Raw genomic sequence first — 26,846 nt, 5'->3', positions numbered from 1 at the left:
ACTGCATTGGCATGAGTGCCAGGAAGTGGGAGAAGACCCAGGAACGGCATGCAGGGATGACGTGCTGCTCACAGCAGTGAGGCCCAGCAGCAGGGGTGGGGTCTCCGGGGCCCACATTCCAACACATGATTTGAGTGAGTTGGGAATAAAGAAGAAAAGGCACATTCTGCTTTGTGAGGTGTGAAAGAAAGACTCACAAGAGAAAGGGGTGTGGGCCTCATAGGATCACAACAGACCTTGGAGCCAGGCTTGATCCTGGGGAAGGTGACGAGTTTGCCCTCCTTGTCCACCACGTTGTAAATGAGGAACGCACTGTTGATATGGCGGCCTTGGCCCTCAGCCCACTCCCGGCAGTCAAAGGCCTCCACACGGACACCAATCTCAGCACTGTGAGGCCACACAGAGTAGAGAGTAGGGAGAACCACAGGTCAGGCTTGCCTTGTCCTGCACCCGCTCCATCTCAAGCAAGTAACACAAGCAGGAGAGCCTGGGCCTTCTCTTTTGTTGTCAGCAAATCTGTGCAGCTACTAAACTCTGTGTTTAGGCTCACAAATGGGTCTGCACAAGCCCCCAAGTGTGTTCCCACTTTCAAGTGGGAACAAGGCCAGGTGGGGTTTTATATCCATGAACACATTGTAACAATGGGGGGAGGGGATTAAACTGTGCCAAAGTCAAGTGTTCTTCCCTAAAAGCGATATTTTTGTAATTAAAAACAATCAAACCCTGAAATTAGAGTACCTGGAAACACAGGTACTCTTTTTTACATTTAAAAAGAAAAAAATGCCGAGTCAAATATTTTCATTGTATATCAAGAGGAAGAAAATAACTGGGAAGTGGTGTGGACTTTGTGGTGGTCCACACCATGTCCACCATGAACCAACTGACAACAGAGTCAGCGAGACCCTTTGAGAGTGGACGAGTTAAGAATCATGCCAGCATGATAAGTAGGGCCAGGGCCAGGCTTAGCCAGCTGGGACATGTGGTCATCCTTATGAGACAGACTCAACCTGTTCCCTGCACGCCATGCAAGGAGGCCCAAGCAGGACAAAGAGTTAAAGTGCATGTTCAAGGGATTTAGAGATTGAGTGAAAAACAAACAAACAAACAAACAAAAAACCCAGAAGGAATTGATTACTTTAAAGTCACCTCCAGACTGAACTAAAATGAAAAAATGCATCTATGCAAGTCTGAGTATGTCTGTAGCAGCCTCAGAGCACATGTTATACACATTACCAGGTCTGGAATGTATTGTTGACAATGGCATTGAAGACAAGTCAGTCTCCCACTGTGGACGGTCCCCGAAACTTAAACATGTCCACAGACTTCAGGAGGGGGTGAGCGTGAAGTCTGGGTGGGGGGAGAAAAGAAAGCACTCATGTCCAGAGAGTCTCATAAACTGCTGACCCTTCCATGAATTGCCACAACAGATAAGTCCTCAGTCTGTTTTCTAAATAAACCACCCTCTTGCTCAAGGGAAACATACCACTGCACTGCACATATCAAGAGAACACATCCCTGCAGATATCATAGGAGACACCAGGGTCCTGCATCATGGCTGCTTCGGCTCTGTGTGAGATTTCTGCCCTGGCCTCATTCCCAGTGGATGCACCTCCTAATACAAAACCAATGCCTCATATTCTAACCTGAGTCATACCCATCCTGACAGCCCATGGTGGTGGACTCAGGAATCACAGGCCCAGGCTGGAGAAAGGCTGAGGGAGGCAGATATGTCCACACTATTCTTCAGCTCCACACTTAAAGGACTCACTCATGGATCAAAGGACAAGTGTCCTTCCCCACATAAGGAATACTCTCTTTGGAGGGCGTATAACTAGACCCTATTTTTAGGGGAAAGGCTGTCTCCATTTCTATTCTGCATTTACTTTGTCATAAACTCTCACTGCGGTGAGTCACAAGGTCACAAGATCAATATACATAACTCAGAAAAAGGTCTTAAAACTGTCCTTCCAGCCGGGCTTGGTGGCTCAGCCTATAATCCCGAGCCTTTGGGAGGCTGAGGTGAGTGAATTGCCTGAGCCCACGGGTTCGAGACCCGCCTGGGCAGCAAGACCTCATCTCTACAATAAATCAAAAAATCAGCCGGGCGTGGTAGCGCGTGCCTGTAATTCCGGCTACTCGGAAGGCTGAGGCGGAAGGATCACCGGAGCCCAGCAGGTCGAGGCTGCGGTGGCCGGGAGCGGCCACTGCACTCCAGTCTGGGCAACAGAGTGAGATTCCAACTCAAAAAAACCCCCAGAAAACAAAAAAACTGTCCTTCCAGCCGGGCTCAGTGGCTTAGCCTATAATTCCAGCACTTTTGGGAGGCTGAGGCAAGTGGATTGCCTGAGCCTGCGGTTTGAGACCAATCCAGGCACTTTGGTGAGACCTCGTCTCTACAATAAAATCGAAAAATAGACAGGTGTGGTTGTGTGTCTATAGTTACGGCTACTTGGGAGGCTGAGGCAGAAGGATCGCCGGAGCCCAAAAGGCCAATGCTGGGGTGGCTGTGAGTGTGCCACAGCACTCCTGCCTGGGTGACAGAGTGAAACTTCAATTCATTAAAAACAACAACAATAAAAAACTATCCTTCCACTTTTGCTTTTGAACCAAGGACTCAATATTCTCCTTAAAACAAAAGAACAGACAGACCCCAAGGCGAGCAAGCAGATGAGCTGTGGCTTTCTCATTGGATGCAAGTGACCTTTCCCTCTGTCTTCCCTTGGCCTACTCAACTTGCCCAAGAGCTGAGTCCAGACCCTCCTCTTCTCTTTCATGGGTCCCCAGAGCACAAGCCCAGGGTCAAAGCCAAGAACCCTGCAGCAATGGTGGCCACAACCTCCATCCAAGCCATGATTTGGCCCCCGAACGTGTTTCCGTGGTGGTTAGCATGGGGCGGAAGGACCAGCTCGAGGCTCTGCACCAAGGTGCCCTTTGTAGACACAGTTCCTTCCTCTTCATCATCACTGGGGTCTGAAAGGCGGACGCAGTGTTAGTAACAGTGGGTTGCGGGGCCTGGCTGCCGCTGTCTCTCCTGGCGGCATATTCAATTCAGCATTCTTAGAAACATGACATAGTCCCAAATGCTGAAATCTGAGCAAGGACAGGTTCTGCAGAGTGACTTTCTCTTTTTTTTTTTTGAGTTGGAGTCTCACTCTGTTGCCCAGACTGGAGTGCAGTGGCCGCTTCCGGCCACCGCAGCCTCGACCTGCTGGGCTCTGGCGATCCTTCCGCCTCAGCCTTCCGAGTAGCCGGAATTACAGGCATGCGCTACCACGCCCAGCTGATTTTTTATTTATTGTAGAGATGAGGTCTCGCTGCCCAGGCGGGTCTCGAACCCGCGGGCTCAGGCAATCCACTCACCTCAGCCTCCCAAAGGCACGGGATTACAGGCTGAGCCACCGAGCCCGGCTTGCAGAACGACTTTTACCTGGATGGTGGATGACTGCAGTGAGTTGGGTTAAGAAGGCAGAACAGAGCCTGCACTCTCTGTGCTGTTTTGGATCTATGCATGTATTTGTCTCCAGTTATCAACCGAACGCTTCTCAAAAGCAAAAGCCCTCCTCCTTTCCGTCTTTGCCCCTCTTGTGATGAGCCAGTGCTGGCATGTGGTGGGCATGGATAGCTCGCACTGGGTGGAACTGAGCAGTGGATGTCGTGCCAATGTGTGTCCGCTCAGACAAGACTCCCTGGCAATCACAGCCACACCACAGAAGCTCCTGCGAGCAGAGTTACTGAACGTGACATGGACCACTCTCCACCATCAGGCTGTGAAAGGTCTCTTCGTGCTGTAATCGAACCTTCCTTCTCTCGGAAGCCAGATCGTGCTCTACACGGTCTTGCTCGGTTAGGAGTGTTATCGACTTCAAATGAATCTAGAGAAAGAAAAACATCTCTCTCATTGCCTTGTTAAATTATGAAAGCACAGTATGAATTTTGCAAACACAAAGTTAGGGCCCCATGGTTTTGTAACTCAAGTGAATAGAGCACTTATGAGTGTTTTCAACTAAACATGTTAGGACTAAACTCTTCTTAAAATATTTTTTTAACCCTTTACCTATTTAGAAAAAAAAAGTGCTGCATTCATATAATTTTACATAACATGCCCTTTGAGGCTGGAGCATATCTGATTGGTTTTCAATGTAAAAATAATATATAAAAACTTTTCTTGGAGTTATTGCTAAACAGAATTTGTCTTTAATCCTAACAAGAATCACAGAAAAAAAGAAAAAGGAAGGAAGGAAGGAAGGAAGAAAGAAGAGAATTATATTTTGTAATTCTCTTCACTCTCTCTTTTTCAACTCGGGTAAATGCTATAGCCACAAGCACTGCTGGCAAGTATCTTTGGGTTAAACAGTAAAAGGGTTAAACTAAAAAATCAATATAAGCTTCATTATGACTTTACACAATAAGATACATGTTCTAAGCCTTTTTTTCTGTAAATTTTCCCTGATTTAAAAGTTTTCCAATAGAACTACAAAAACAAAAAATTCTTCAAATTGACAAATGAAGAGAGGGACTTTCTTATGACTCCCTGAGTTCTTACCAAGAAGTGTTTTTTTATCTTTTACAAAATTACCAGAGGGAAGGAATGAATATGTTCTAGAGAAAGCTGTTTTGTACCATGAGGGACTCGCAGGTTAGAAATGTCATCTCATCGTGAAAACATTCTCTAATAAGTGAACTGAAGTCATTGGGACATGAGAATAAAGCTCTTGCCATCCCCTAGAAACCTGAAAATGTGACACCACAGAATCGAGGGTTATGCTCCTCCCTGAATGCCTGTCTGAACCCTGTGTGAGGGAGGGTCATCCTGATCTGGACAGGGATGGCTCCAGCTCATTTTTAGGACGTTCAACATCTGTCCTGACCCAGGTCAAGATCAAGATGAAGACCCAGGTGGGTGATCTAGAACACATCTATTCTGCTTGGAAACGTGTGGATGGGTGGTGTGTGCCGGGTTAATCCTTCATGCGGTCCTGTTTTACTTGTGTGGCTACAGGGTATAAAGACAGCTGGGTAAATATGTGCCTCAGTTCTCCTGAAACCACGATACCTGCCACACATCCTGGTGACTCCCCGACGATGCTCATCTCCTGTGAACGACAAGGACATTGAGGGCTGACTGCGCCTGGACCCTTGGACTCCTGATGCTGGCCTGTGCCTTGCCCCTCCTGCTGGACTCCTGCCTTCGCTTCAGGAAGGCCTTGCACGAGCATTTCTGTGGGAGCCTGTGAGTCCTTCCACGATCTGGCCTGAACTGAGTCTAGTTAATCAATGCCAGTTTCATCCTGGAATAAACTCACTTTGGATAGAGATCCAAGTAGTCCTACTGGCTCAAATCAGACCGCTGACGTGTCATGGCTGTCTTCACAATGAGTTGACTGGGGAGAGGTGTTTAACGATTAGGGTTCTCTGAACCAGCACATCATGGCAGATCCCAAGCCACCTGATCTCACATTTTCAGAAACCAGCTACTCAGCAGAGGGGAGGTTGCACTGACGTGGGGGACACACCCTTGAAGTCAGAGGGAGACGTCTGAGGCTGGAGAAAATGCTGACTCTGTTCTTCCTCCATGTCCTTTGTCACTTACTCTCAGAAGTGGGGACACTGCACCCACCCCAGGCTTTCTCATTTCCAAGAGTTTGGAGATGGTGGAGATACCAGGAGAAACAGAATGATTGGCAAGGTCTATCTCAGCATCCTAGATTTTGAGGGACTTGGGCTCCCTGCCCTGTCAAAGTACCGCTTCCAAATTCCTACACTATAATTCTGTTATTGGTCCCAGATGTGGCCCAGAAAACTGCATTTTAAATAATATAATCAGCTCATATGAGCTTCAGTTTGAAAAACATATATATTAATTTGATTTGTGGTTTGTTTGGCACTAGGACCCACAGTGGGGAAAGAGCCCAGGGTATGGAGCTCTGTGGGGTCCCTGCCACACCAGTGCAGGGGATGGGTGGCTGCCACACCAACCCAGTGCTGACCTCCTGCCCTGCTGTTCCTCTGCTGGGCACAGAGGAGGCAACGCCTTGTCCCAGCTAGGAGGAGTGGCAGTCTGAATGACAGGCACAGAGAATGGGTTCCTCGTTGCCGCTCGGGCCGGGAGAAGCCACACTGCCCTCCCTGTAGCTATCCTTGAAGTAAATGATTCTAATCCTAGATGAATCATTGCGATGTTTAGTCTAGATGGCGACCCTCTTGCAGGTACGCCAACACCGAAGAAAAAGCCAGGGAGGAGCCCAGCAGCCCAGGGGGAGCCTATGGGATCCACTGCACCAGCAGGACTGTCACTAGGCACTGCAGCTCTTTGAGGGTTTTGCCCAGATGCCCCAGAGCTGGTGGAAACTTCAGTAACTCAGTCACGGTGACACTTTTCCTTCAGGTATTAAGAAATGATAGGTTCATAACATGCAGCTGCTTGCTAATTGCTCCAGCTTTTTAAAAACAATCTTATTTTAACTCAGTTTTGAGTTATGTAATCACAAAATAACTAAACCAGTAAGCAATATTTTAAAAAAACTGAATTAACCTTCAGATCACTTAAAACAATGTATCTTGGTATTTTATAAACTGGTTTCATCTTCTTTTCTCTAGTACACTTGATCTTCTGCTGTTACCACAGAATGATGACTTGGTGACAAATATTGGTGATTAACAAATCTTGGGAATGTGTACCACATGGTAAAAGAAATGTCTGTTTTTCCATAATAATTCTGACGCAATTGTTATTATGTCCATGGATACATGCTAGATGCTTCTTCACAAAGAAAAGTTACCTTTTCATTTCCATTTGGTTTGACTACAAATGTCGAGAAAGCCACACTGACAAGCTTCTCAATACCAGTGAGCACATCCTGTACCGTGACCCTGATACTGATCTAGAATAAAAAGAAAAAGAAACAGACACTCACTCAGCCATCCAGGCAACAGTTCAGATTGCAGCATCAAAGTTCATTTTTTTGTGGTTTTTTTTGAGTTGAAGTCTCACTCTGTCATGCAGGCTGGGTGCAGTGGCACACTCATGGTCACCGCAGCCTTGACCTGCTGGGTTTAGGTGATCCTTCAACCTTAGTCTTCCAAACAGCTGGAACTACAAATGTACGCCACCTTGCCCAGCTAGTTTTTGTGATTTATTGTAAAGACAAGGTCTCACCAAGTTGCCCAGCCTGGTCTCGAACCTCTGGGCTCAGGCAATCCTCTCGCCTCGGCCTCTCAAATTGCTGGGATTACAGGCTAAGCCACCACGCCCGGCCTCAAGTTAGTTTTATTGACGTCACCATTGCTTCCCTTAATTTTAAAAAATGAAACCAGAATTTTTCAGCAATGTTACTCTTCTAATGATGTTCTATAAAATTGAACAAGTAACTTTTTCTTATAGAAAATATATATTTACCATGCAAATATATAGAAAATATATCTTTACCATGCAAATATATAGAAAATATATATTTACCATGTAAATATATAGAAAATATATATTTACCATGTAAATATATGGAAAATATATATTTACCATGTAAATATATGGAATATATATTTACCATGTAAATATATGGAAAATATATATATATATATAGAAAATATATATTTACCATGGAAAATTTCTGACTATCCAGATATATCAGTAATCCAAATTTTATCAGTGTCCAAATATTATCAGTAATTTCATCACCCACAGACAATAATTATTATACTTTAGGTACATTTTCTTCTAGCTTTATATATATATAAATATATATAAATATATATATATTTATATATAAATCTATATTTAAATTCATATAAAGCTATATGAAATGTGTATGTACATATGCATGAATATATAAAATGTCATGCTATACTTACAGTTTTATATTCAAATTTTGAAAAATTTGGCATTCTATGATAAACCCTGTCTAATTCCATTTTTAGTAAGTAGGCTTTTGAGGCAAGATATGCATGACTTCCTTAAAAACCACCAGAGAGATGTACCATAACGATTTTAGCCTTTAGTCTCTGAGTTTTACCACCAAAGTACCAAGGACAGAGTTGCATCTTGCTTTTTTTTTTTCCTGAGTTGGAGTCTCACTGTCACCCAGACTGGAGTGCAGTGGCACGCTCATGACCACTGCAGTCTAGACCTGCTGGACTCACATGGTTCTTCTGCCTCAGCCTTCCAAGTGGCTGGATCTACAGGTGCGCACCACCACACCCAGCTAATTTTTTGATTTATTGTAGAGACGAGGTCTCACCAAGTTGCCCAGGCTGGTGTCAAACCTCTGAACTCAAGCAATCCTCTCACCTCGGCCTCCCAAAGTGCTGGGATTACAGATGCATCATGCATGTATAGCTCTGTTTCATGACTAATGTTTTGGGAGAGTGAGAAGGTCACCAGGACACTATGGTGATTCTGAAATGGACTGGACTCCGCAGTGAAGAGCTCCAAAGCTTTATCCAGAGGATTCATGTTGCCAGTGTTGGTAAATCAGGGACTTACTTTTCAATGATAAACATAACCCCCACATGTCTCAGATAAGTCACACTGTTTTCTTAAAAATAGCAGGTACCCTCAGGCCTCTTAGTTCAACATAGTGTGATCAACAGTGAAGATCAGCTGCATCTATATCTTTACCATGTACAGCATAGACAAAATAATTAATATTCCATGACTCATTTTAAGTTACTTAACTCATAAATACAAATTAGCATTTGCAGGGTAAATCCTAAATTAACTAGATGGTGATTACCACTTTTTTGGGGGGGGGTTAATATATTTATTTAATTATTCATTTATTTTTATCTATTTTCTTCTGTTTGTTTATTTTAAAGCTGTGAGGTACAATTCAGGGTTAGGTATACAGATGCTGATTATGCAGTTACCCTTGTTGATAAAGTATGCCCCTCCCTCCCCTAGCAGTTTCCCTCAACTGCCAATTCCATCCCCCCAATTAACTATATCTAATCTATCTATTCCCAACCCCCAACAACCCTCAATCCCACACAGATTTCTACTTTTAGAGAAGTAGACAGATGAAAAGTAAATTGATATTTGATGGTGAAGACAAATAAAAATTCTGGACAAGTTCTGAATACTATCTTTTAATCAACAGTTAACTCAGTTGTGTGTGGAGACCAAATGTCTCAAAAACACATGCCAGGGGGATTTCACTGTGTCATGAGAGTTGGTGGGATTGGAATTACTTCCCATAAAAACAACTAGATAATACAAAGTACAGGAAACATCTATTTCACACACAGGAAAATGGGCAACACAGGCCGTGATCCTCATGGAAGGAAAAACAAATGAGAGGAGGCTGCAGCTCCCCAGTTTCCAGCCTGTAGGACACTCCAGTTATGTTAGAGATGGAAAGTTAACTGTGCTGAATTGAGGAGCCAGAATTCAAGGCGCTCTAAGCAGTTAAAATTTGGGGGGGCAGAGTACCAGAGAGGAGGGGGCCACAAAAGGGAAGAATTTCAGGAATATGCATGGGAGTCTTTGGGTCAATATCAACCTGAGCCTGCATAGAGTGGAATCTCACATGTCCAGACAAGTACAGCTTTTGAGGAAGAAATACTTTCTAGGGAACTATAACACAAACAGTCCCAAGTGCTCACACACGGTTGGGCATCTCTCGATTCCCTCCAGTTAGACTTCACTGAGTGCCCTACATTTTCATAGAGACCACAAAAGACTCTAACTGAGAAGAGGTGCTACGTTAACCTATAATAGACTGTTTTATATCTTCCAAAGAGGAATCCAAAGGGGATCTTTAAAGGCTCAATTTGTAACAATATCTTTCTGCCAGGAAAAGTCTAACACTCTTTAAAAAAAAAAAAGGAACAAAAGTCAGCACAAAACAATGCAAGATTCACAATGTTCAGCAAGCAAAAAAACAAAAACAAAAACAAAAAACTACTAGATGCAAGAAAATTATTAGGTACAAGGTAATATAAATAGAACAACAAATGACATAAATGATGGGATTTTAAAAAGCACTTTAAAACAGCAATTAAATATAGGCATCATGAACTTAAAGATGTAGAGCAAGAGTCAGCAAATATTTTCTTAAAGAATGTTGCTAGATAGTAAATATTGCAAGTTTTGTGACAAAAACTACTCAACTCTCTTAATGTACTGTGATAGCATAGACAAAACATAATGAATGGACATGGATGTGTTCCAACAGAACTTCATTTATAAAAACAGGTAGCTGGTCCATAGGTCATAATTGTTAACTCCTAATAATATAATTATTACAAAATTATGACATGGTCCATAATTTGTTGACTCCTCTCATAAAATGTAGAGAAAAAGATGAGCTTCATGAGGAAAGAATTGAAGATATAAAAATACTCAAAAAGGACTTTCTGAGATGAAAAACATAGTATCTGATTTTTTTTTAAACATACTAGATAAGATTAACATCAGATTAGATGCTGCATAATAAAAGATTAGGGAAGTTGAGGACAACAAAATAAGTCATACAGATGTAGCATATAGAATAAAAGAAGACTGAATTAAACAAACAAACAAACAAAAAACCAGAGTATCAGTGATCTGTGGAACAACACTAACAAGCAGTCTAAAATTCTATAATCCAAATGCAGGAAAAGATGGTGGGAAAGGAACCAAGAACAGAGTGGATAGGAGAAAATGTTTGAAGACATACATGCTGAAAATATTCTAAATTTATTAGAGACTATAAATCCACAGAACTAGCATTAACAGCTCAAAAAAACAAAAACAAAAACAAAAAAACCCAAGCAGAATAAATTTGGAAAAAAAAAAAACCACCCAAAGGTGCATCATAATCTATCTGATGAAAACCAGTGACAAGAAAAATATTAAAAACAGGCAAAGAAAAAGAAAACATATCATTTAAAAAATAGCACAGGTAAGAATGACTTCCCAGAGAACTATGTGTGCCCAAAGATGATGGAGAGACCACAGAAGATGATATAGAGACCTCACAGAATGAAGGAGAGACCTTGCAAGATGATGGAGAGACCTCACAAAATAGAAAGACATCACAAGATGATGGAGAGACCAGAGATGATGGAGAGATCTCCAAAACTGATAGAGACACCTTGAAAGATGATGGAAAGATCTCAAAAACCGATGGAGAGACCATCAAAGATGAGGGAAAGACCTCTAAATTGCTGTGAAGGGGACACAACACCACACTAGAGTTCCATATCTAGGGAAAATGAACATATCTCAAATATAAAGGTGAAATAAAGAAACTTTTACACAAACAAAAACTGAGAAAAGGAATGTTAAAGGAATATCTCAACCAGTGAAAATGACAGCAAGCAAAGTGGAGATACACAAAGGAATGAAGTGCAACAGAAACAGCAATGGTGTGGGCATACTCAAAATAGAGTTTTCTATTTTGATGACAAGAGATAACTGACTCTGTAAAACAAAAATAATAGCTGTGTATTGTGGGGTTTGCCTCTAACATGTGTGGGTATAAAGGCATGACAGTCATGGCACAAAGGCCAGGATGTGGAAGGAAGTTGTGTGTGCTGCTGTAAGATTATTACCTTGTACTTAGAGGGGTGTGATGGTACTTGCCAGTAGACTCAGTTAAGTTAACTGTACATATTGTAAACCCCAGAACAAACACTAAAAAACAAAACAAATACGTACACCTAAAACACCAGTCATGGAGATAACATGGATTACTAAAAATTACTCCATTTGAAAAAATGCAGGAAAAGATGGTGGGAAAGGAACCAAGAACAGATGGGACAAATAGAAGACTAATAGATAGATGATAGAGTTCAGCTCCACCACATAGACCATTAAATGCGAATAGGTTAAACACTACACCTAAGAAGCAGAGATTGTTAAATGAAACTACAAAACACTGCTCAAAGAAATCAAAGAAGACACAAACAAATGAAAAAATATTTCATGCTCATGGATTAGAAGAATCAACATTGTTAAGATGTCCATTCTACCCAAGGCAATCTATAGAGTCATTGCAATATCCTTCAAACCACCAATATCATTCTTCTCAGACCTAAAAACAACAACACAGATACTCATATGGAATCATAAATGATCCATAAACAATCCTCAGCAAAAGAAACAAAGTAGGTAGTTCCAGACTTCTAGACTTTAAATTTTATTATAAGGCTACAATATCAAAACAGCCTGGTACTGGTACAAGAACAGGCATATAGACTAATGAAACAGGATAGAGATCCTGGAAGCAAAGCCTCAATTTCTCAACCAACTCATTTTCGACAAAGCCTCCACCAACAACTACTGGGGAGAGAAGAACCTATTCAGTAAATGGTGCCGGGAAAACTGGCTTGATCACATGCATAAGAAAAAAACAGGACCCCTACCTATTGCCATGCAAAACATTAAATGGATCAAAGACCTAAACATAAAACCTCAAACCATGAGAATCCTGGAAAATGCAAGAGACATCTTTACAGAAATTGGAATAGGCAAACAATTCCTGATCAAAATTCCCGATGCCCATGCCATAAGAGATAAGAGACAAGTGAGGCTTCACCAAACTGAACAGCTTCTGCAAAGAAAAAGATAACATCAAGGGAGACAGTCCACAGAATGGAAAAAAATATTAACTGTATATCTGACAAAGGCCTAAAATCCAGGAGCTACAAGGAACTCAAACGTACTGAAAGGAAAACAAACAAATAGCTCTATTAAAAAGTGAGCAAAAGATATGGATAGACACTTCTCAAAAGAAGACATACAAGTAGCCAACAGATACATGGAAACATGATCAGAGTCATTAATCATCAAAGCAATGCAAATCAAAACCATACTGAGATACCACCTTACTCTAGTTAGGATGGTCACCACTAATAACTCAAAAAAGTGGCCTGGTGCAGTGGCTCAAGTCTGTAATTCCAGAACTTTGGGAGGCCGAGGTGAGAGGATTGCCTGAGTCCAGGGGTTTGAGACCTGCCTGGGCAACTTGGTGAGACCTAGTCTCTACAATATATCAAAAAATTAGCTGGGCGTGGTAGTGTGAACCTGTAGTTTTGGCTACTTGAAAGGCTGTAATGGAAGGATCACCTGAGCCCAGCAGGTTGACACTGGGGTGGCCATGAGCATGCCGCTGCACTCCAGCCTGGGCGACAAAGTGAGACTTTGATTAAAAAAACCCAAAACAAAACAAAAAAACCTCATAAAACAACAGATGCTGGAGAAGATACAGAGAAAAGGGAATGCTTTTTCACTGTTGGTGAAAGTATAAATTAGTACAACCTCTATGGAAAACAGTATGATGATTTCTGAAAGATCTAGAAATTGACTTTCCAAATGACCCAGCAATCCTTCTTGGAATATAGTCAGAGGAACTGAAATCATTCTACAAAAAAGATACCTGTATACACGTTTATTGCAGCACTATTCACAATAGCAAAAACATGGAATCAACTGTACTGCCCATCAAAAGTGGACTGGGGTTAAAAAAAGTGGTACATATACATGATGGACTATTATGCAGCCATAAAGGACAAAATTACGGACTTTACAGCAACTCAGATGGATTTAGAGTCTATCATACACAGTGATCTATCACAGAAACAAAGAAATGAGTACCACGTATTCTCACTCATAAGTGGACCCTGAACATTTTTCATAATACTACAAGAAAGGGATTGGCAGTAGCGAGAAACTGCCAGGGAAGGGAAGGAGGGTTCATGACATTAATAAGGGTGCCTGATCCCACACTAGGTGAAGTGAGGACCAATAGGAGGTCCAAATTTCATGAGTATCATGACTACTTATATACATAATCTTGAGTTGTACCCCACATCTTAAAAACATTTAAAAAATTATCCCACATCTTTAAAATAAAATTAAAAAAATAAAAAGTTAAAATTAAAAAATACCAAGATATATAAAAAATTTTTAAGAAAAAAAAAGCAACATACAAATGGATGCTGTCTGTAAGAAATAAGGATAGGCTAAAATAAAAAGATGGGGAAAAAAATAATACAAACACTAATGAAAAGAAAACAGGCCGGGCTCGGTGGCTCAGCCTGTAATCCCGTGCCTTTGGGAGGCTGAGGTGAATGGATTGCCTGAGCCCGCGGGTTCGAGACCCGCCTGGGCAACTTGGTGAGACCTCATCTCTACAATAAATCAAAAATTAGCCGGGTGTGGTAGCGCGCGCCTGTAGTTCCAGCTACTTGGAAGGCTGAGGCAGAAGGATCTCCGGAGCCCAGCAGGTCGAGACTACGGTGGCCAGGAGTGGCCACTGTGCTCCAGTCTGGGTGACAGAGTGAGACTGCAACTCAAAAAAAAAAAAAAAGGAAAGAAAAGAAAAGAAAACTGGCGTGCCTAAACTAATATCCAATATAGTAGATTTTGAAACAAAACCAGTGATACAAAGGTAAATTTCATAATGATAAAAGGGTCAGGACATGAAGAAGACTTAACAACCCTACATGTGTTTGCATTTAATAACAGAGCTTCAAAATATATGAAGCCAACACTGACAGAATTGAAAGGAAAAAATAGGCATGTCCGCAGTTATAGCTAGACACCTCCTCATTCCTTTCAGTAATCAAGGGAACAAGGTCGACAAAAAATCAGCATGACTCCAGAAGACCTGCACAGTGCTATGAGCCAGCTCACTGACATCCAGAATCCTTCACCCACAGTGAGTAGAGCACACATACTCTTTAAGCAAACAGAGAATACACACACAAATAGGCCATATTCTGATTCATAAAACAAGTCTAAAGAAATTTGAAATAATTGAGACTATACAAGTTATGTTCTCTTCCTAAAAAGGAATTAAATTATAAATCTAAACCACAAAGATGTGTCTGGAAAAATCTTTAAAGGGTTGGAAATTAAACACCACAATCTAAATAGTCCAGAGGTCAGGAAGAATTCACAAGGGAAATGATAACATGTTTTGATGCAGTTAGGACAATGCTCTAGAGAAAATGCATGACTTTAAATGCTTACATTTGAAAAAAAGAAAAATTTAGTCAATATCCTAAGGTTCTACTCCAAGACAATAGAAAAAGAAAGGTAAATTAAACCCCAAATAAACAGAAGAATGAGAACAATATAATGATAACTAGCAGAAATAAAAAACATCATGCAAAGTAAAATAAATTAGACATAAATTATGGCATTTACTATATGATCCCATTTATGCAAAATTTAATAAAAGGCAAAAAAAGGTCTTGCCTTAAATGGGTGAGTGGTTGTCAAGGGCTGTGGGAAGAGGGAGCTGATTACAAAGGGGCATAAAGGCCAGGCAGGGTGACTCATGCCTGCAGTCCCAACACTTTGGGAGGCTGAAGTAGGAGGATCACTTGAGACCAGGAGTTCCAGACCAGCCTGGCCTACATAATGAGACCTCATCTCTACAAAAAGTAATAATTAAAAAATTAGCTTAGAATGGAGGCAGGCACTTATAATTCCAGCTACTCAGGAGGCTGATTTGGAGGACTGCTTGAGTCCAGGAGTTTGAGGCTGCAGTGAGCCATGATTGTGTCACTGTACTCCAACCTGGGCAACAGAGTGAGACCCTGTCTCTCAAAAAAAAAAAAAAAAAAAAAAAAAGTGGAGGGAGAGCATGAGAGGACTTTGCCTGGTGATGGGAATTTTATATGCCTTTCTCATAATAATGGTTTTCTAAATGTAGAATTATGGGAAAATTTTAATGTCAATTATATTTCAGTAAAACTGATTTTAAAAAACATACTCTTGGGGCAAAAAAACACCTTGCACTTGTATTGCAAATGGGCCAATATCATCTAGTGAGGCATCACATACTCTCTGTATTAGTCCATTTTGCATTGCCATAAAGGAACCTGAGGCTGATAATTTATGAAGAAAAGAGGTATATTTACCTCATGGTACTACACGGTGCTGGTATCTGCTTCTGGTGAGGTCTTGGGAAGCTACAGTCATGGTTGAAGAGGAAGGGGAGCTGGCGTGTCACATGGTAAGAGCAGGAGCAACAGAGAGAGAAAAGGGGGATGTCAGACTCTTTTAAACAATCAGCTCTTATGTGACCTAATAGAGTGAAAACTCACTCTTTATGGCATCAAGTCACTCAGAGGGATCTGCCCCATGGCCCAACACCTCTCACCAGTCCCCACCTCCAACATTTAGAACCACATTTCAACAAGAGACTTGGAGGGGACAGACATTCAGACCATGTCAGCCTCTAGAGGAGGGAGAGGCCTTAGTGACAGAGGGATCGAAGAACTCCTGGGGCTGAGGCTGATGGAGCTGGGCTCCTGAGGGCCTTGGACTCAGGTTGATCCTGCCAACCCAGAAGGTGCAACATGAGCCCAGCATCTCCTTTCCTGCTCGTTTAACCAGGGTAGAGGCCTCAACAGCCCCAAGTACGCAGTATCCACAATGGTGAAGAACAGAAACCAAGGGGATGCAGAAGGAAACCCTTCTAAAGTTACCTTCTTACCAAAGTCCTGTTGTCCTGCCTTACAAAAGCCAGTTAATCATGGAAATTGTTTCCACTGGGGGTGAGAAGATGGAGAACAAGGAGCGCTGGAACAATAGTAGAAGAAGAAGTAAGACGAAGAACCCATGTCTTGCAAGAACCAGGAGGTGCTGGTCTCCTTGCATGTTCACTGTCTGCGTGCCCTTCTGTGTAAATAGCATGTTGTGTTGTGCTGAATTTTAGCAGCGGTGTTGACTGGGGAACCCCTGCTGCTTGTTATTTTCCTAGGAGTCTGATTACAGATTTGGGGGCCTTCTAGAATCCAGAGCCTCACTAACTCCGAATGTTGTTCCAGGTCTCCTCTCCTGCCCTCGTCAGCAATGACAGGGTGTGCAGGACAGGCAGAAATTGGAGAAGCACCTCTTACCTCCATGCTTGTGCTGAATGCTCTAGTAACTTTAGCTCGGATAGTTATCACTTGTCCAACTCTAGTAAGAAAAAAACAACAGCAACAAAACTCAGTAATCCTGGCACATTTCATTTCAGATCTGATGTAAAGACTTAAAAGCATTTGCCATAAAGCAGTCCCACCTTACCACACTGTATCAGTCCATCTGTGTTGCTGTAAAGGCTGGTAACTTAGAGGAATAAAGTTACCTGAGGCTAGTAACTTAGAGGAATAAAGAAAAGAGGTGTATTGGGTCCATGGTTCTACACAATGCTGACATCTGTTTCTGGTGAGACTTCAGGAAGCTACGGTCATGGTAGAAGGTGGGGAGGGGGCCAGCGTGTTGCAGGACGAAGAGAGAAAGCAAGAGAGAGAAGGAGGTGCCAGGTTCTTAAACGATGCAAGAACTCGCTCATTACCATGAGGACACCACCAGGACACTCATGAGGGATCTGCCCCCCACAACCCATCACCTCCCACCAGATTCCACCTCCAACACTGGGGGTCACATATCAGCATGAGACATGGAAAGGACAGTATCCAAGCTGAGTCACATGTGGACTAAGTTCATGAATGGAAAATCCAAGTTATTGACAACAGAAAAGACAGCTGTGAAATGAAAGTCACTCACAAAAAGCAACACTTAACGAGCTGGCCCTCTCCATTATGGTCCTTCTGTGACCATTGCAGAAAGGACTTTTGTACAGATGTACTGGGCATAGCTCCAAATTGGCCACAGGTGCCTTGACTACAGTGACTACTGCCTCAAAAGCAGTAAGGACAAACACACCAGCAAGTCCATACAACTGACACTTATTTTAAAATGTTAAGCCGGGCTCAGTGGCTCAGCCTGTAATCCCGCGCCTTTGGGAGGCTGGGGTGAGTGGATTGCCTGAGCCTGAGGGTTCGAGACCCGCCTGGGCAACTTGGCGAGACCTCATCTCTACAATAAATCAAAAATTAGCTGGGCATGGTAGTGCGTGCCTGTAGTTACAGCTACTTGGAAGGCTGAGGCAGAAGGATTGCCGAAGCCCAGCAGGTCGAGGCTGCGGTGGCAGGAGCAGCCACTGCACTCCAGTCTGGGTGACAGAGTAAGACTCCAACTCAAAAATAAATAAATAAATAAATAAATAAATAAATAAATAAATAAATAAATAAATAAATAAATAAAATGTTAGTTAGCAAGGGAATGGAGCAAGCATTTTGATCCGCTTCACAAGGGGCACAGCGGCCTCCGTGTTGCTGGATGACGCATTCACTCCCCACTATTAGTGGGACTCTGATCATGTGCCCTGAGATGTTCCAGGACCCTGTGTCAGGCCCTGTAGTCACCTCTGACCCTTTCCTTAGCAGAAGGTACATGTGCACCCAGCATAAGCCCTCCATTCTCTTCCTTTAACTCAGTTGGGTTGTGTTCCCACTGTCTCCTTACCCTCCCACTTCAGAAGAAGAGCGATCTCTCTGAGACCTAGATTTGCTCACCTGTGGTCTTGACCCCATCCTCCCAAGGCCCTTCCCTCCCTGCTATGGGCCCCACTTCCTCAGCTCTATCCTCTGTTGTCCCTTCCCTGACACATCCTCCCTCCATGAAAAGTGCTCAAGTCACCTCCTTTCTAAAAATCTGTCTCAAAACACACCAATTTGACTGTACATGATGAAATGTAGTTCAAGAAAGAAATGATAAAGATGATCTCACACTGCTTTCTATAATTATGTTGTCAGTTATAATATTGGTGTGGTTATTCTGAAACTGATTAATATATACATATATGTATATACATGTTAATTTAAATCAAATAACTTTGTCTTTAACTATCAAAATATTCAGCATAAAATAAAAAACCTCAACAGATATAAACACAAAATTAAGAAAATGAAGCAAAACCATGTAATTCTAAACTATTGCAGTTTATTAATAAAAACTCTTCAGGCGAGGTGTGATGGCTTATGCCTATAATTCTAGTGCTTTAGAAGGCCAAGGCAAGAGGATCACATGAGCCCAGGAGTTTCAGATCAACCTGGGCAACATAGCAAGACCTTGACCACACAAAAAATACAAAAATTAGCTGAGCATGGTGGCGTGTGCCTCTACTACCACCCACTTAGAAGGTTGAGGTAGAAGGATTGCCTGAGCCCAGCAGGTTGTGGTTGCAGTGAGCTGTGATAGTGCCAATGCACTCCAGCCTGGGAGACAGAGTGAGACCTCAACTCAAAATAAATAAATAAATACTCCTAAAAAATATAAAGTTTCTGATTCTGTCCACTGGTAGGCCTAGAAATTATAGCATCTTCCTATCAGTGAGCACCTTTCCTGCCCAGATCATGACCTTTCCTTACCATTCCATTGGAAGGAGTCAGGACTCCTGGGAGAAATAACTGATTCCAAGTTTGTGTGAAGAAAAGTAGAAGATGACCCTGAAACATCTTATATCCGAGAGTAAAGGAGTTAGTAAAGACTTTCCGCTGTGGGCTCTTGTTCACGGGACTCATGAATCAAAACAGAGGAGCCCCCACTGCTCAACATGGGGCAAGTGAGCATCTGTGAGAATAAGAATATCTGTGAATTGAAACACATTAAGTATGCTCAAATCTGTGGATTCATGATAACGCTAAATAAAGGACAGAATGAGGCCTATCTTTCCTAGGCATTTGACCTCAGGGTGACAGAGTCATTCATGGGAGTTTCTCTCTACAGAGGTTTTTCAGAAAATAAATGAAGAAATGACAATTAGCATATTGCCATTTTATCAATATCTGAATCTTAAGGTTCAAGGCTATGATTATGAGATATTATGTGCTCCTGACATAAGATACTTTTATCAGAATATCAAACCTTCATCAAATCAATTTTTAGATGCAACTTACCAGATTACAAGAAATAGAAAGGACAAGTGACATTAATCAGAGACACCATGAGCAGATATAGTGTAGTAGATTCTACAGGATGAATGACCAGACTTCTTTAAAAAATAAACTGCAATTAAAAGAAGGAAGGGGAAATTGCATGTTAAAAGACACTTGTGAGAGCTATCAACTGTATCCTGATTCAAAAAACCCCTAAATACCTTCCAGTGGGATGAGATATGGAGAAGGAAGACAGTGATAGTAGCAATCTGACCCTATTAGGCCTAGGTCATTGTGTGTGCTTGTGTCTTCCTTTTAAACAAAAAAGTTTAATGAGTAAAATATAAAATAAAAAAATTTAAAATAGAAAAAAGCTTATATACCAAGCTAAGGATATTAAGAAAGAAAGTATTTTTATACAACTGTACAATGTGTTTGTGTTTTAAGCTAAGTGTTATTATGAGTCAAAGTTTTAAAAAATTTTAGTTTATAAAGTAAAATTGTTGCAGTAAGCTAAGGTTGATTTATTATGACGAAAGAAAAAATATTTTTATAACTTTAGTGTGGCCTATGTGCACGGTGTTTATGAAGTCCACAGTGGTGGACAGTGATCCACTTCACATCTACTGCCCATCATTCATGGACTCACCCAGAGCAACGTCCATTCTGCAGGTTCCGTTCATGCCGAGTGACCTCCCAAGCAGGCAGTGTTTCACCTTTTATGCTATGTTTTTACTGTGCTTTTTCTATGTTTAGATATGTTTAGATATACAAACACTCACCAGTGTGCTACAGCTGCCTATTATATTTAGTACAGTAGCATGCTGTACAGGCGTGGCCTAGGGCAATAGGCCAGTTGTATAGTGGGTTACACCATCTGGGTGTGTATAAATTACTCTGTGATGTTTACATATCAATGAATTGTCTAATGACACATTTCTCAGGATGCATCCCCATCGTTAAGCAATGTGCGACCGCATATATTGACATATTTATATTAATAGATGCTACTTGCAACTTTCTTCGATACAGTCCAGGCGTGTGAGGAGCGTAGAGGACACTGATGCAGCAGAAGAGTCTGTGGGTTGGCTACTGCCATAGCTGGGGTGATAACCTAGCCCTAACCATCTTCTCTGCTTTCATGTATGCTTGAAATTTTTGTGTCTTGATGTGTTCTACCTAAGCAATGGTAGAGTGCACGTGTGCCCCTCACATACGATGCCTTTTGCCCCTTGTCCTCCGTGCTAAGATGAACTAGTGCCCAGCCAACAATGGAACAATGAAACTCACCCTGGTGCATTGCCTATTATCATGAAGGAGGCTTCGAGAGATAGCCTATAGGAAGCTGCTGCACCTGATGCCCTGGGCAGCCGAAGCCAGAGCTATCTCCCTGGGGGATTAAGGCCACCCTGCACTTTCAGGGTTCACTGGAAGTAGACCCCATGATTAACCTTTCAGCAATTTACATTGGGCCGAATGTTACTTATGTTATTAACAAACCAGATCACTGAGTCCGCATGAAGAAACTCAAGTACCACAAATACAGGTCTCAAAAGAACCAGCAGAGCAGGAGGAAGCAGCATGGACAGGGACGCTCACCTTGCCGTCTCTTCAAACTGGATGTCATCCACTGAGGCTGTGATGCAGGACACACCAGCATGCTTTTCCTCTTCAAAAATAGGCAAAGACGTGGGTGTTAGTAGTTCTGTTGGAATACTTCAGGATCAGAGAAAGGGAGTAGAATCCATGAGGACATATTGAGTGACTGGCCCCCTCGTGTGGCATCCCTGCGCTGCCCCATCCATGTCCACTCCACAAGTGTCTGGGGGTTACTTCCACTGCCTGGTGCTTACTATGTTTCCTCCTATGTTTCAACTTACACGTGCTCTTGTTCAAAATTCAGTGCTAACACCCAGCAAGTCCAGCTGTTTAACAGCAATTTTAGCAAGTTGTTGCTGACTGCAGTCCTCTGTTTTGCACCACCTGTCTTTTGTTTTAAAAACAAGGCATCATGCATCATGACTGTGTCTGCCTTCACACTTCACACATAACCAGCTGTGAAGATGTTTAAACCACAGAACTGCTTGGGCCCCAAGTAGCATGAGAGCCCTGAGGTCATCTTCCAAATCAGAGTGTCATCTCTGGGCATCAGAGAGAGAAAGAGAGAGAGAGAGAGAGAGAGGCACATAGAAAAAGTACATTGAGTAGATGGAGAGAGGTCAGGGAGGAGCTGGTTCTTTTCATGTACTATATCTGCACCTAATTTGTTGAGAAATTTATTGATGGTTTTGATTTATATAAAAAGACTAGAATTTTTACTCTTTGGGAAAGATTTTGAGATGTTTTTCTGCTAGATTTGATTTTGTGAAGCAGTCAATTAGAACCTAATTAGAACCCAAGCAGATGACACTGACTTTTAAATAAATTTTAACTCCATTTAAAAATTATTAGAAAGACGGAGACACAGAAAATCGGATTTTTTTTTTTTTTTTTAGAAAAAAAGTGATTGCATCTTGCTATGTTGCCCAGTGTGGTCTTGACTTCCTGGACCCAAGCAATCCTCTTGTCTCACTCCTGAAGAGCTGGGGTTACAGGTGTGATCCACCACACCTGGCTTCAAAAATTGGATATTCTAATTTTACTAGCTGGAAGTGACTGTTCTTCCAAACATGAACTGAGTTGCCAGGAAACTAAACACAGCAGAGTGTGTGAGTGACAGAGGGGAAGGTTGGGCTTCCCAGCTACAAAGTTCAGTGAAAGGAAGGGACTGTGGAAGTGTCAGACTCAAGAAACATTCAAGGTGGGCTCAGTTTAATTCAGTGTACCAAACATTTGTTAATTTCTCGCTGATTTCCAGACACTGAGCTGAGTCAATTCTATCTTTTCAGCAGTCTACTCAGCAGCAGTTCAAGATCCAGCCATAGTCAGTGCTCTCCAAGTTTAAGTTTTCCAAAGAACTATGGAAGCCTCACAAACGTTGCAAAACATTGACCAAAGAGTACCTACTAAACACCCTTACTGAGGGAGTGGGATGTTGAGGTTATGACACTTCTTATCAACAGTGTCATCATGGATACCAACTCGAGTTGCCAGTTTTAAATGATTCAAGGGATAATTGAAATGCAGCAACCAATGAAAGGTCACATGCTTATGGTTCACAGTGGGCATTTAATGTGTGTAGATAGCACTATCCTAGATTGTAGGAGGATTTGAGAAGAAACAAAATTATCACAGCAGTTGCCTTCTATTAAGAACTTACTACTGGCCTGGCACTAGGCTAAGCCTTCATGCATGTCAGTTACACGAAATTGGTGCTATTATAAGCTTCATTTTATAAATGAGAAAAATCAGGCTTAGAATGATTAAATACATTGTTCAAAATTTGACTGCTGAAGCCATAGGAACTTTCAGGATGGTGGAGGGTGGACCAACCTGAGAACATTCCCAGAGAAGTGTTTGAGTGAGGATGGGTCTCAGGGTTCAACAGCCACAGTTTACACTATAGATTTAAGGGCCACTAAACTAAACAGGAAAAAAAAAAAGAAAAAGAAAAGCATGGGTGGCCAACACAGGGTCCTTGGCTTTCACATGTGATAATAAGTGATTTTTGTTGTCCCTAGCGTGTCAGTCAGATGATACAAATTTAACAGGATTGACTTGTTCTGGTTCTTCATTTCAATTGTCTTGCATACAGTGTGTCAATAAAAGTGAAAAACCCCAAAGCGGCTTCTGATTTCCTGGGAGAACTCAGGGAAGTTAAGGAACAGCAGCAGTCCAGTCAAGTGATTTTAATAAAAATGATTTTAATAAAAATGGTGGTGATCCTTCCCTTTCTTTCTTGGGCACTGATTGAACACCTATGCCATGCCAGCCTCTGTGGAAGGTGCTAGAAAGGGAAAATAGCCATGGCTCCAGTTCTCACAGGTCTAGGTGAGAAGCCAGAGATTAATGAAATGGTGCTAACAACAAAATGAATTAAATGCTCTAAGGAAAACATGGATTTTATGAGTCAACAACTGAGAAGCCAGATCAAGGTGGGGAGTCCAGGAAGGCTTGAGCAGGAATAAAATAGGTGGGAAAGGGGAGAGGAATGGCGGGCCAGCAAGGGCATAATGACCACCAAGACCTCAGTGCTAAATAAGGGCACAGCAAGGGCATAATGACCACCAAAACCTCTGTGCAAAAATAAGAGGTGTGGGTGAGACGGTGCTGGAGGGAAGGGCAAGTGTCTTGGCATTCTTCATAAAAAGGGCTTGTAGTTATTAAAGCTATTGCTCCACTGTCTTCTGGTCTCCACTGTTCCTGATGAGACCAGTGGTCATTCTAATCACTGTTCTCTCAAACGTAGCATTTCTCTGGCTCCCTTCAGGATTGTTTCTTCACTATGGTATGTTTGACTGTGATGTCCTTAGACATATTTTTTGAATTAATCATTTTGGCACTCTATGATCTTCTTTAATTTATTTCTTTAAATATTAGTTTTTTTCCTCCTTTGGGACTCTAATTACTTGTACAGCAAGTCCCCTACATATGAATGAATTCTGATCTGAGAGTGCTTTCATAAGTCCAATTTGCTCTCAAGTCCAACAAAGTTAACCTAGGTACCCAACTAACACAATTGGCTATATAATACTATACTGTAATAGGTTTATAATACTTTTCACACAAATAATACATTAAAAAATATATATACTCCTGTACAGTAAAGTACACAAAAGCATAATCACTTGTAGAGGATGCATGAACATGACAATGTATGCCAAATACATAAACTAACTTATGTGATTCGACATGCAAATGTACATTTGGCAACTTTGAAAGTTCACAACTTGAAGGTTCATACGTAGGGGACTTACTGTACGTACCATTTCCCCCCCACAAATCTCTGTTTTATTTTTTAAATCTTTTGTTTATTTTCAAAATTCATTTTTTTCTGTTCTTAAAATTGGATAATTTGTATTTGTCTATCTTTGTATATTTATGGGCTGTTTCCCAGCCATCTCTCCTCTTCTGTTAGCCTATCTAGTGAATTTTTAATTTCATATACTGTATTTTTCAGTTTTGGAATTTTCATTTGATTCTCTTTTTAGAAATTTCAATTTCTGTGCTGAAATTTACTACCTTTTTATTCTTCATGATCGTATTTTTCATTCCATCCTTGAGCACAGTTATAATGACTGCTTTTCTCTTAAGAGGAAATCATGTTTACTTCTTCATATGTCAAGTAATTTTGGATTGCATCCTAGCTATTGTGAGTGATCCATTGCAGAAACTGTGCTCCTCTGAAAAGTATTGCCTTTTTGTTTTTGTTTTCAAGCAGGCAGTTAACTAATCTAAACTGTAAACTTTGTCTCACTAGATGAGGGTAGAGCTCTTTTCAGTGCTTTTGGCCTTAGCTAAGGGGTTTGGAGTCTGTCCTAAGTACATATGATTCAAGATTTGCCAGAGATCTGGGTGAAGATTAGATATAGATTTTAGGGCTCTGTTTTTCTGGCTCTTTGCTTTCTGGAATTTTCCTCTTCATATTCCAGTAGCTGTGTTTTCCCCAAACCCTGTCCTTTGGCTCTTCAAACCAGCAAGACTGTGATTTCTCCATCAGAAATATAGCTAGGAGCAGATTGGCCTAAAGTTATTAAAAACAAAAAACAGAAACAGTCAGCCAGACAACTCTCTTCTTTCAAGTGTTTACTTCCAAGTGTTCTAACCCTATTTTTGTTCACTTCTTAGTTGCCTTAAGTCTTTCTTACTTACTGTTTTGCCCAGACTTTATAGTTATCCATGGGAGATTTTTTTCTGATAGGAGATACATAAACAAGCTATAAGAATCTTTAAAGCCCTTGGTACAGAAAACAGTGAGGGAAAATGTACAAAACATGTGACATGATCAGATTATCATCTTCAAAAAGTGCTTTAGATATAGTGAGGAGAAGAGACCAGAATGAATAGAGTGGACAGTTTGGAAACTATTGCTGACATCTGCATGAAAGATGACGGGAGCTTGGACTGGATGGAGGTACAGCAAGTGGCTGGATTCAAGGCTTCTTTAAGAGGTGACATTGATAGGACTTGACTCATGGATTGAGTGTGTGTAGGGAAGTGAGGTGGAGAGAGGTGTTAAGGATGTCTAGGCTTTTGATGTGCACAACTGGATGAGTTGGGTGCCACTTCTGAGAAAGCAAACCCTTGGAAAGATTCACAAATAAAGTAGAGAGGAAAATGTTTACTTGAGATACTCCAAAATAAGAACTGAGTGTGTGGGACAGAGGATGACTCAGATGGTTTCAAGCCTTTAGACGTCAGAGACTGCAAATGGAATGGGGTTGATGCCAAAATGATAGTGAGACTATTGCATCTTTCTTTAAATACTGAGAAGACATGTTGGAATCCAGCAGTGCCTGAAGATCACAGAGTGCCTTGGCACCATGACTGGGAATTGTCTATCACAGCAATGTGGCTTCTGAAGTGCTGGTCTGCAAATGACTCTGAGAAAATACCAGAAAAATCCATTTTTGCATTAGCCTACAGAGGTAGCCACACCTTGACTAAGGGTGTGCCTTGTTCACATGCTGCCTTCTGACTGCAGGGTGTCTCTAGGGCCTTCATCTGTTTCCCAAACCAACTTCCTTCCCAAGATTCCTTTAATGCTTGTAGCCTTAACATGACTAGTTAGCAGTGTTACTATGGAGGTACAGCATGCTTGACTGTCAAGTGGATCTTTCTACAGGTCTATCTGAGTTTCCAGAGACGTCAAACCATGACACTTTTATGACAGCTGCAGGGGGCAACTGTGTCTCCACTGCAAGACCTCTGTCTGAGCAGGCAATCTTTAAACACTCTGTGCAGCACCTCCCATGGTCCTCTCTGTTGCTCCATCTTCAGATTAGTGATCAATACCATTCGGGCACAGGCAGTGCTGCTCTTGCTTCCTTCTGCAGAGCTGCATTCAGCCTCCTTTTCTCATCCTGCCTCCCTGGGACATGCTCTCTGCATGGAGGCCACCGTGAACCTCACACACACGAATAACTTCACATCACTCCTTGTGATGCTACCTGGAGATGCTACCTGGAGTTGGACACATGTCCTCTGAGGGGCCCCAAGTGACCGTGAAATGTGAGGTGATCCCCTGTCCCGTTTGGGACACCAGGGAG

At 41.8% G+C, this 26,846-nt stretch overlaps 1 protein-coding gene across 1 annotated transcript in view; it reads right to left on the bottom strand.

Annotated features, from left to right (window-relative positions):
• Nucleotides 1-26,846, bottom strand: part of ACOT12 (acyl-CoA thioesterase 12) — a 38,080-nt gene that overhangs the window by 10,310 nt on the left and 924 nt on the right. Inside the window, 7 exon segments of the mRNA XM_008054051.1 lie at nt 237-387; nt 1,234-1,347; nt 2,814-2,970; nt 3,749-3,872; nt 6,780-6,881; nt 16,834-16,894; nt 21,298-21,367. Of these exon segments, the coding sequence (XP_008052242.1) occupies nt 237-387; nt 1,234-1,347; nt 2,814-2,970; nt 3,749-3,872; nt 6,780-6,881; nt 16,834-16,894; nt 21,298-21,367 (779 nt within the window).

The sequence above is a fragment of the Carlito syrichta genome, unplaced genomic scaffold (genome assembly GCF_000164805.1).
Source record: "Carlito syrichta isolate Samal-C Ts95f unplaced genomic scaffold, Tarsius_syrichta-2.0.1 Scaffold288979, whole genome shotgun sequence".
NCBI lineage: Eukaryota > Metazoa > Chordata > Mammalia > Primates > Tarsiidae > Carlito > Carlito syrichta.
Note: the sequence above shows the minus strand (reverse complement) of the source record. Positions and strands in the feature narration are given on the sequence as shown.